Consider the following 12,368-nt stretch of genomic DNA (forward strand, 5'->3'; position numbering starts at 1 on the left):
CTTTATCCATTTTACATGTACAAACGTTTGATTTTGTCTTGGTATCCGTACCGATGAGGTTGATTTGGGTTGTGAATGTAACAGTGTGAAATTATTGGAATATAATTCAATGCGGTTTTTTATTTTTAATATTGATTTAACGGGGTCACAAGACCTACAGATCATTCTGCATTCATCGAGATCATTCTGCTTTACAGACATCACAAAATTGGATATACGATGCACCACTGAAGCCTCAATTATTTATTTATTTGTATGGAACCTGTGGCTGCTTGTCTGCGTCATTTTTCTGGGGGCGCAGCTGTTCCGCTGATGTAATGCCCCTTTTTCCAAGAAGCTGATTCTCATTTTTCCGACCTCAGAAGGATGATAGGCTGAATGAACCCACCTGGTGTTAATTCAAATGGTAAAAGTGGCTTGAACTCAAAACACAAAGATCTTAAGCTAGCCACCTTAACCGCGAAGCAACCCTAGGCTCAAGCCTGAATGATGAACAACAACATTGGCATGAACATTGATTCATGTCACATTGGTAATGGAAGCTATAGATGGACACATGGTGGGATCTATGGGTGGACAGGTGATGGGACCTGTGGTTGGACAGGTGAAGGAAGGAAAGATGATTGGAAGTGTGGATGGATAGGTGATTGCAGTTGTGGTTGGACAGGTGACCATGGGTGTGGAGGGACAGGTGATTAAAGCTGTGGATGAAAAGGTGATCCGGGTTTTAGATGGAAAAGTGATCCAGGTTTTGGACGTAAAGGTGATCCAGGTTTCGGGTGGAAAGGTGATCCAGGTTTTGGGCGGAAAGGTGATCCAGGTTTTGGGTGGAAAGGTGATCCAGGTTTTGGGCGGAAAGGTGATCCATGTTTTGGACGGAAAGGTGATCCATGTTCTGGACGGAAAGGTGATCCATGTTCTGGACGGAAAGGTGATCCATGTTTTGGATGGATACCATTCTTGTGAAAGTCGACCCATTATGTTCAAATTGATCAACGTCTGGATTCTGGCAGCAGGTGCCCAGAGAACTGTGTGATGTAAATACATTCATCGTTAACCCAGTCATCACTGGGCACCATGCCATTTCATTTGACCCTTGCTTTTCATTTTGCTCGTTCCTTTATTCGCTCTGCAATGTTTGAGCGCAAGAGAAAAACCAAACGTGTGTTTTTTTTTTGGTGGATACCCAGTCGTTGTGGATAAAGCACAGGCATGGTGGGCCAAACGGTCTCTTGTGTTAAACAAGTTCATTGTACCCGAGTGTTTGAAATCGCTTTCCTGCAAACGGTTATTTATCCGTCAAAATCACAAACATGCTTCCCATAAATCACAGTGAGATAATATTTAATTCATGTTTGTTTTAAAGTCGTTGCAATTTGCGACCATTCGAGAGGACATTCCTGTTCGGTGAAGGCCATGGTTTCTTGCTTCTGCTGAAGATCCTCTTCAGGATGTGATCTTTGCTGATTCTGTTTCAAGTCGTTTTTCAACTTTTGCACCGACATTCCTCATTATGCAAATAAACAAATGAGAGAAATTCTCTTCTTCGAAGATCATTGTGTTGCATCCAATTGTTTGGCCTTTATATGGGTGCAGACCTGGAGGTGCATCATTCCTTCCTGCTTATCGTCGGATCCGCTTTATCCAAAGCCATACCCTCTAGCTCAACACCATGTACAGCAATGGAGCAACTACATCGGAGCGCGTCCCAGTAACTACGCAACGAGGAGACCATATGACGTCCGCTCACCGCATATAAGGCACGCCCCTCGCTAGAAACAGCTTGGCCATTGGTACGTCAGCAAGTGACCACCCAATTTAGGGTGTTGCTTTCTGTGTTGATGGAGATTAGAGCTGCTGTGCAAAACAGTGGGAAGGACTTGGTCATCGTCGGTTAGGCGATGCTGTGCTGAAGTCCGTGCAAATCTGGATGCGCTCTCATTCGTGCTGTTCTGTGTCAGAGCCTGTGTGTAGAGTGACTTGATAGCATCTGTACAGGCTCCTGGAGGCCGGAAGACACTACCCGCTTGCAGAGTTCCTTGCGAATCGTGGACGGAGATCCGAGCGAACTGGAGGCACGACCATGAGAGATGTGTCTCGTTCTCAGAGCGTAAAGGAAAACGTGGACACCAAGGAACACCAGCTCACGGTGTGACTGAACCCTTAATGTGTGTGGTTACCCTGTGTTTAAAAAAAAAAGTAATTAAAGAATGGAAGAACGGGCAGGTGAACCGATCACTGACTCGTATGACTGGCACGTGCACGCAGGTGGCATTGCGCGTTCGGCCCATCAATGAAGCAGAACTCGCAGACGAAGCAAAGATCATTGTCCATCGCATCGACCAAAAGGTGACCAACTTTATCCATTGGCCAAGCTACCTTGATACTGTTGATTATATGTTGGGTTGCAGCCTGCAAGACACTGGTTACAGGGGAAACTGATCTTAACTGCTTGAAGACTGCATTGCATCTATATTTAATGGTGTTTGGGTCGCCTTGTTTGAAGCTGATTTATTTAGCTCCGAAAAGTTAAACTCGGAGTCGTCTCGTTCAGGAAACTGGTTTAAACCAGAGAAAGAATAAATCCCTTTTGACAGTCCAGTCTTCTGTAACGGCCACAATTTATTCCCACGTTCTTGTGATTTGTGGGGTTGGCTGGGGGAAGGTTGGCCAAGGTCTTTCACGAACTGGTTGGGCAGTACGTTTGACTATGGTTGGGGCAGGAATTTGGAATTTTGCCATGGTAGCTCACCTACTCTTCGTGAGGGACACCATGGGAGCTTAAGCGTCCACCTATTAATGCCAACAGACGGGACGTTTAACGACCATCCAAGGGACGGCATATGCACTGATGAATCACTCTGTCTGTGAAACATCAGGATTACAGTTTATAGCTGGGTCGGGATTCAAACTCAGGCTAGATGACTTAGAGGTGACTAGGTCATCCTGACTGTCCAGTTTTGACAGCCCGCTGTTAGTGTTTGTTCAAAGTGTTAATTGTGAGATCACTTCAGGTCTCCAGTAGTAAATGAACACTCACAATCCTGACTGGCCAAGATATTCCGAGACTGCAATGCAATGAAGATTTAGTGTTGGTACTCTGATACCTTCAAATGGACATTACTGCATAGAGATTGTCAAAAGGGTCATGAAAAATCACTCGTAGAGTGACACTTGGAGAAACGGAACAGCATTGCAGGCAGGTGCATACATCCACCAGGCTGAACAGTTTACATTTTGTATCCCACTGATAGGTCGGATCTGAATCCGGATCTTAACCAAAATCAAATCGGCTTGTTCTTGTCACCTAACCAACTCGTCCACCTAGTTTTGCCATAACTCGTTCACAATTTTTTGAGATATCATGCTATGTATTTTTTTGGCCCCATCTCTCAATGGCATGCCTGGTGTTGGCTTAATGGTTAGGGTGGTGGGCTTGGGATCTTCGGATCCTGAGTTAAAATCCCATTCAGTTGTTGAATTAATACCAGGTGGGGTTAACTCGGCCTGTCATCCTTCCGAGGTCGGCAAAATGAGTGCCAGCATAGCATGTTGGTATACTGTGTCGGAGTGGTGACCCATCCAGGATTGTGCTCAATAGCCAAGGAGACTGCTTTAGCAGCACCAACGCTCTGCACAGAGTATGGTCCCAATCTCCTCCTCCTCCTCTCAATGGTGAAGAATCACTTTAAAATTATTCGATCTGGATTCGGATCTTCACCAAAATTGAACCAATTTGTCATTGTGACACGCCCACCATGTTTCATCCGAATCCATCCACGACTTTTTGAGATATCATGCAATATCATGTTTGGCCCCATCTCTCAATGATGAAGAATCACTTGAAAAATTCTCCGATCTGGATTCAGATCTTCACCAAAATTGAACCAATTTGTCATTGTGACACGCCCACCAGGGCCACCACGTCTCATCTGAATCCGTCCGCAACTCTTTGAGAAATGCAATATCATGCCCCATCTGTCAATGATGAAGAATCACTTGAAAAATTCTCGGTTCCGGATTCGGATCTTCACAAAAATCGAATCAATTTGTCCTTGTCACACACCCAACATGTCCACCAAGTTTCATCTGAATCTGTCCGCAACTTTTTGAGATATCATGCTATACATTGCATTTTGCCCCATCTTTCAATGGTGAAGAATGACTTTAAAAATTATATTATCTGGATCCGGATTCGAATCTCCACACATATTATGTGTTGCTGTCCTTGGCCGGTCACCGACGTAAACCGAAAAATTCAGAACGATTGCTTGAAAACTGTGGCCAAAAATCATGCGACAAACAGACAAACGCTGCAGATCAACATACTTGGTGAAAAATTTTTTGTGTCAAGTAATAAATTGAGTTTCTACAATCCTTCTTCTCCTTCTCCTTCTCTTCCTCCTTCTCCTCCATCCTCTTCTCTCCTCCTCTGCTGGGTCATTTTGTTGGGGCATGATAATGCTGCTGATGCTGTGCCCCTATGCCAGTATACTAGTACTCATTTCACCAACTTTGGAAGGATGATAGGCTGAGTCAACCCCATCTGGTGTTAATTCAACAGACAGCAGGGCTCAAATTCAGGACCCTAAAATCCCAAGCCAGCCACCATAACCACAAAGCCAACACCAGACGTATTGTCTTTCTAAGTGGATTCAACAATAATTTCACTTGAACGACAATGAGGTGAAGGAGAAGTGAGATATTCATGACATACAATGTGGAAAGGTTTACAAATACATCACGTTGTTCATTTGCAGAACTCGAGTGGGAAATTCACCTCATGCTCATTCACATACTCAAGCTCAGTCACCTCCTCATGCTCTTTTTCGTTCTTCTCATGCTCATTCACCTTCTTGTTCTCGTTGAAAAAGCAAAGCAATTACAATTGACTTGTTTCTCCTTTTTAGATGCCCGATATATATATGGAGGTCGGGGCGTATTATGTGATACCGGTCGTCCGTCCGTCCGTTCCTCCGTCCGTCCGTTTCTGTCCGCACTCTAACTCCCAAAGTTTTCAACTTTCACGTTTCATATTTGGTACATCGGTACAGACTGTGGAGACGGTGTGTCGCGACATACGTTTGTCATCTAAAGTGGTTGCCATGGCAACCAGGATGCTGTTTTCCATATAGTAGCACAATTCTGTATATACCTACTTGTTCGGGTGTATATTGTGCTCACTTGCACTCTTGTTATGAAAATTATTTTCATCTTCCTCCTCTCTCTTCATTGTTTAAGACAGGGAGCTAATTTCATTGAAGAGGTGCAACCCACTCCCTCCACGAGCGAAATACGGTGTCAATACCCCCTCCCATGGGCAGGCATCGATACTTAAACCACTTGCACTATTCCACATGTACAGGGTGGACTGAAAGTCTATTTACCCCTCCCAAGTAAAGCATTTGTTCTTAAACTCTTTTAATATACAGGTTTTATTATGCAGTACGACGGACAATAAATAATCGGTCATTGTATCTGTGTGCACTCCATCATACATGTACAATAGCTACCGTGTGCAGCCTGTGTCTGCTGGTTGCATCATTTTCTGGGGGCTTGGCTCTGCCGCTGATGCAGTGCCCTCCATTGTCATTACCTAACAGCCCTCCAATAACATAATACCACATACACATCACCTAATATCAAAGTTAAACTCCATACTCTAATACCAATTACATTCCTCAGAGTACATTATTCCTAATATAGTATATAACATACCTATATTGTTACAGCATGACTTTCCACGGAGTATGGCGTATACATGTCAACACCAGCCATTGACCTTCATATACAGTGCTGCCACATCTACCCAATCACCGTTGCCACTAATTACAGTATGGCACTTCATTATCACAATAGTAACTAGAACTGCCACTTTATAACTGCTGGCAGTGATGACCGGGTACCCAGTCCGTCCGCCTTTGACACAACGTGAGACTTAAATCATAGTCGCAATTTTCGCATTGAAAGGATAAGCGGTGCCAGAGAAAACATTGTTTAATGGTGATACAAACACAGGCCTGCTTCGAGAGGGCGCGGAACAGACGAGTTATGAACCGGGCAGCACAAAGCATTCAATTTCGTTATTACTGGCTTCCAGATTCAAATAATTAAATAATTCTGGCTCCCAAACTGCGTGACCGATCAGGTTGAAATTTTAAACTTTTGTTTCGCATGTCGCCTGAATTATAAATGTGAAGTTTCGCATATATAGAGGCAGCGGTTCCAGAGTAAACATTAATTAATATTTATCCTTCAATCCAAGATGGTGGCCAAACCATATGACTTGTGATGTCATAGTTTGCACCACGTGTGCAAACAGGATGGTGGATGATAACTGCAAATTTTTGCTTCTCCAGGTTAAGCAGTTCCAGAGAAAAAGACGTTTAAAGATATTATTTTTCAATCCAAGATGGCTGACGAACCATGTGACCTATGATATCACAAATTTACATTCTGCTTCCAACTGGGTATTAGAACACGTTTGTGAAGTTTCGTGTTAATCGGTAAAGGTGCGTTTTTCTATCCAAGATTGCCGCCAAACGATGTGACCTTTGACGTCATAATTTTTACCACGCGTGCACACACAATGGTAGATGATAATTGCAAACTTTCGATTCGTTAGGTTAAGCGGTTCCAGAGAAAACATTATTTAATATTTTTCTTAAATCCAACATGGCGGCCAAACCATGTGACCTATCACTTCGAAATTAACAATCTTGCATCGCATGCATGTCACGAATATAGTTCTGAAATCTCGCCTTCATTGGACCAGCGCTTCTGGAGAAGAAGATGTTTGAAGGTTTTAAGGTTTTTTCAAGATGGCCACCAAACCATGTGATCTGTCAACAAGAAATTAACAAACTTGAGAAAAGACCTCTTGGGGAATGTACCTGTAAACCTGTCCAGCCCTTCTGGAGAAGAAGATTTTTTTAAAAAAACAAGATGGCGGCCGAATTTTTACCACGCGTGCACACACAATGGTAGATGATAATTGCAAACTTTCGATTCGTTAGGTTAAGCGGTTCCAGAGAAAACATTATTTAATATTTTTCTTAAATCCAACATGGCGGCCAAACCGTGTGACTTATCAATTCGAAATTAACAAACTTATATCGCCTACGTGTCCCGAATATAGTTCTGAAATCTCCCCTTCATTGGACCAGCGCTTCTGGCGCTGGCGGCCGAATTTTTACCACGAAGATTTCGGCCGAAGATGGCGGCCGAATTTTTTACCACGCGTGCACACACAATGGTAGATGATAATTGCAAACTTTCGATTCTTTAGGTTAAGCGGTTCCAGAGAAAACATTATCTAATATTTTTCTTAAATCCAACATGGCCTTCCATGAGCCCTCAATCTGTCCAGCCCTTCTGGAGAAGAAGATTTAAAAAAAAAAAACAAGATGGCGGCCGAATTACGTCATTGATGACGTCAAAAAAACATTTTTGATGATGAATTTTGGCGTAGATGACGCTCAAAAAATTTCAGATTTTTCCTATACGGCGTTCTACTTGACGAATTTTCACCGGTATATCGCGTCACCTATGACGTCACGAAAAATCACACGTGTTCCCCATAGTGAGCTTCGTAAAATGTATCAAACGAAAAAAATTTCCATTGCACGGTTTCCGAGATACAGATGTCCAAAATTTATCGCTTTTTTCAAGATGGCGACCGCACCACGTGACCAAATGATGTCATAATTATAACGTGATTGTGCTATCAAAAAAGATACAAACTATGGTGAAAATTTCCTGTCGATCAGCCTTAGTGTCCCAGAGAAAATGATTTTTAAAGCGAAAAAGGGTGCAAAATGCCGGCGAAAAAATAATAATAATGCGTAATAATAATGAACAGAAGAAAAACAATAGGGTACCCTGTACTCACAGGGTACCCTAATTACTTGGTCATTCTTTTTAGTAATACTAGCCATGCGTACCCAGAGTTTTGTTGATGGGTTTAATCAAAAGACAGTATGTTGTACTTCACAAACATATTACATGTCTATCTGCAAGTGTCAATTTGGATGTAAAATGAAGTTAAACAGCGAAAAGAGATCTTTTATAACACGTAATTGCTGGTGGCCTAAAGTACGGCCCCCTGTGACGTGCAGCCGATAATACACAAATGTGAAAATGCCCCATCATAATCCACCATAAATGCTATCAAATTGACCCAATGGTTTAAAATGAGTGGTCCAACACGAAGCATAAAAGTAACCAGAGTTGGTGTCAAAGCCACCCAATGCTCACCTGTTTATACATTTATCGTTTTTAAAAGACAAGTCTAATAATATTTTTTATAAAGCATTGCAGTGAAGTCTGATCCAAATAATTTTAAAGCAATATATGTATTTGTATATTGTAATCAGTAAAAGATAGTGTGGTAGATAAAAACATTAGAAAGGAAAAAACTTTAATGTTGATGTGCTACAAAAAAGTTAAGTTCAAAACAGGTCAAAAATTTAAAACATTTGAAATTATTTTTTAATTTCAACTTCACTACATCAATAATATACCTCAAAGGAACCTCCATGCCAAATATTATCATCCTAGTACACATATTAACTAATGGCAAGCTTCTAAATAACTTGCACAAAAAACTTTAACATTGATGTGCTACAAAAAAGTTAAGTTCAAGAGGTCAAAAATTTAAAACATTTTAAATTATTTTTTTAATTTCAACTTCACGACATCAATAATATGCCCCAAAGCAAACTCCATGCCAAATATCAGCATCCTCGTACACATATTAAATGAATGGCCAGCTTCTAAATAACTTGCACCAAAAACTTTAACATTTTCACGCTCACGCCGGGGGTATCGCTATGGCTCTCTGTTCTTCGAACAGGTGAGCTAATAAAACTACATCAGATGGCAGTATACAAACAATGATGCTTGCAGCCCGGTTAACCACAACAAAGAAGAGTACGTGGAGGTGGGACCGAATAGGAGCCATCATGGTGTTCTGCAGCTGGTGTGGCGGCTCTCACACTGAAGCCTTCTCGGCAAAAGTGGGCCCCCTCTAAAAAATAGTGAAGATCACTGTTCTAAAGGGTTCCTGTTGTAGAATAATAAATATTACCGTTGGAACCGCCACATTAAGCTCACATTCCCTCTTACTCTTCCTCAATCCAGAAAGAGATGCTTTTAAAACAGGAATCTTTATGTTTAAACTGACACGATTTGTTATTCCAAGTAAATCAATTATTACCCCACACACGTGAAGCAAAAAGCGGGGTTAAGCAATTGGTTCATGTCCGTCCATTAGTCTGTCTGTACTTTTCAGTTTATGATTGTCAGTTTGTGATCGAGGAACAACTTATTTAAATCAAATGTTATATTTTGAACACAAATCGGAGCAAGAATAGAAAGACGTCTTTCGTTTTATCATACCTTGGCTCAGAATTCGTCCCGATCGCACATGTGCAGAGAGGAGTGAGATAATCGTTTTACTTTGTCTCTCCGCCTGGCAATCAAACAATGTGGAAAGGTTGAAAATTATTCCAAACAGGAAACACTTCTTAAGGACATTATAAAGGACACAAACAACAGACACGAAGAACTCACGTAATGTGTTAAATAGGATGATGTCATTAGACTGCAGAAAATGGTGGTAAAACCAGAATTAATTTATTTACACAACTTTTACAATCTTTGTTTCTTTTTTTATTATTATTAAATTTTGAAGAAAATATTTTTTGGATCTTTTGTTTTTATTTTTTATTGCTCTGGAGTGCCTTAGCCTTTGTAGGTTTGTGAAAGGTAATATCAAATGATCTCCAACCCCATTACTTTGTGGGTGCAGGGAAGTGTTTTAGGCCCCTACAGCGAGTACCCAGCAATTTTGGTCAAAATAACACAGAAATCAAGAAAACGACCAAATATCAAGATCTCAAGAATGAAGTCAAATATCCTAGAAGCTGAAGAATACCAAAATTGTATCAGTGATAATTAGAGCCATCGAAATGATAAAGAATAACTTCATGGATACCTTTAAAATAAACATCCCTGCAAATATTATGATTACTAATGTGAATATTAATTACTGTGAATATTATGATCCTGAAAAGAGCCATCAGAACAAAATTTTGAGAAAAAGAAGAATTCACAGCATTGTCCATGAATCGTGACCCTTTGCACCAAAACAGAGGTGGATACTTTGAAACCTGGGAAGGCTCTGTTCCACCTTATGAAACCTGCATATGGAGATGACAACCAACGACACAAACACATGCACACACGTGCACACACACACATACACAGACACACCTCCTTTTTTTTCTTTATTTAAATCTTTTTTTTGTATACACTATTGAGGCTCATATGAGAGCTAACACACAGAAATGCATAACAAGGAGAGCAGGAGACAAGAAGGAAGGAAAAAAAAACAGTCGGGAACAGAGACATGAGATCTGTGGAAGGGAGTGGGATGGGGTGGGGTACATGGGGTAAACAAGATGGACACTACAGGGACTTTCAGGAAGGAAAACAGGGAATTTGAAGGAGGTGGGGTTGGATCCTCTTTTTTTGTTATAATATCTAATTGCTAAATAGTCCACCGACTGGTCGGTCCAGTTACCCAGTTCCAATCCAGTGAATCACGAAGCGACCACGTCAGCTATCCACTGCAGAGATTCCCGGTTGGGTCCCACACCCAATGTCGTGTTACTGTACCAATTTGAGTCTTTGTGCTGGGTGAGTGATGCACCGAGGTAAACACAGGACAGAGCTTTATGACCAGCCGAGCAACCAGTGTCTGCATGATGCCGAACCCTTAGCGGTTCATGAGCATGACCAATCTCTATCTCAAACAGATTCCCTCCCCACCTACACACATATCTCAGCTGCCAGATGAAACCATTGGAAGCTATCAGGATGAGCCAAAGAACAATTCGATTCAGAAAATGTGTTGGTGCATGTGTAATCAAAAGCATGTATGTATAGGAACAACAATCGTTTTGATGAAATCAATACCCCAATAATTAGCCCCGAAACCGATACAAACAGACCATCGAGAAAATGAGCCCTAAAATGACAAATCCTTAAAACCTCAGACACACACGACAAAACACTTGGGAGGAGGAGCGTGGGAAGGGGAAGCACCACAAGGACAGCAGGGTTCACTTGGCCTAAACCCGATAGTATTGTTTGATGGCAGCAATGTCCAGCTCCTTGGATACAAGGAGGGGGAGTAGTCACAGCCCTTCTGTGGCAGGCGTGGCTGACTTGGAGAAGGCAGGGTGTCGCCTGGCAGCTGTATTTGCTCAGCACACACTCTGAGTGTTGATCACCGGCATCTCCTTTAGACATCTTATAATTTCCGCCTGCTGCATGCCCTTTTATAAACTCTGCCCCCACCTCAAGACATGACGCACTTCGCTCCTTTCCGCTGACTCATCATTGGCTGTCGGCCCACCCTGAGGGCGGCTCGAGAGTCACATGATCCCTGACCCGGCCGAGCCGATGACATCAGAGGCCCGACTCATCTGGGCCTGGCTTTCCCACCTAAGTGATGGTCTAGGGGCCGAGCAATTACCTCTAAAGCACATTTAACAGCAAAATCAAAGGTAAAAACATGAAATAAAGGTCAATTAGAATGTAATATAATTTTAGGCACACACTGGGTGGGTTTCATTTTTCTTTTGATACAAATTAGCAATGCATATCTATGACAGTTAATGACTTCATGCTTATTTTAAACACTCAAAATGGGAATAGCTATGCCATAATAAACATTTTATTAACCCCTAAGAGCCATATCCACAATACTATTTTCCTTAATATAATTACTTGGCCCTTTTTAGTTATCATATCTTTAAAAAGACCAAACTATTTTCCTTATGAATGTAATTACTTGGTCCTGTTTTTCATAATCACATCTTTAAAAGGCTAAATTATTTTCCTTCGCAGTATGAAAATTTGGTCCCCCTTTTCTTTTCTTTTTTTCAACATAATATTTTTTGGATTAACTGCATAAATGTGAATAACTTGACCATTTTTCTGAAAATAATCTCAATATATATATATATATATATATATATATATATATATATATATATATATATATATATATATATATATATATATATATATATATATATATATATCTCTCTCTCTCTCTCTCTCTCTCTCTCTCTCTCTCTCTCTCTCTCTCTCTCTCTCTCTCTCTCTCTCTCTCTCTCTCTCTCTCTCTCTCTCTCTCTCTCTCTCTCTCTCTCTCTCTCTCCCTCTCCCCCTCTCCCTCTCCCTCTCCCTCTCCCTCTCCCTCTCCCCCCACCTTGCCCTCCCCTCTCGCTGATCGCTGGACCCACACAGACACAGTATTTGGCTTATATGCTTAAATAATTCCAAATAACAGAAAA

At 41.4% G+C, this 12,368-nt stretch overlaps 1 protein-coding gene across 5 annotated transcripts in view; it reads left to right on the forward strand.

Moving 5' to 3' along the window:
* The first annotated feature begins 1,769 nt into the window (after positions 1–1,769).
* Positions 1,770–12,368, forward strand: part of KIF19 (kinesin family member 19) — a 98,556-nt gene continuing 87,957 nt past the window's right edge. For 3 of the 5 annotated variants that reach the window (XM_085892837.1, XM_085892834.1, XM_085892836.1), the window contains exon 1: positions 1,770–2,349. In XM_085892837.1, coding sequence (XP_085748963.1) covers positions 2,167–2,349 — 183 coding nt within the window. In that variant the 5' untranslated portion in view covers positions 1,770–2,166. The remainder of the gene's footprint in view (positions 2,350–12,368) is intronic. The other 2 variants (XM_085892838.1, XM_085892835.1) reach the window with 2 other exon arrangements.

Source organism: Eptatretus burgeri, chromosome 8 (assembly GCF_056783735.1).
Source record: "Eptatretus burgeri isolate ZD-2024b chromosome 8, Ebu_testis_v1, whole genome shotgun sequence".
NCBI classification, from domain to species: domain Eukaryota; kingdom Metazoa; phylum Chordata; class Myxini; order Myxiniformes; family Myxinidae; genus Eptatretus; species Eptatretus burgeri.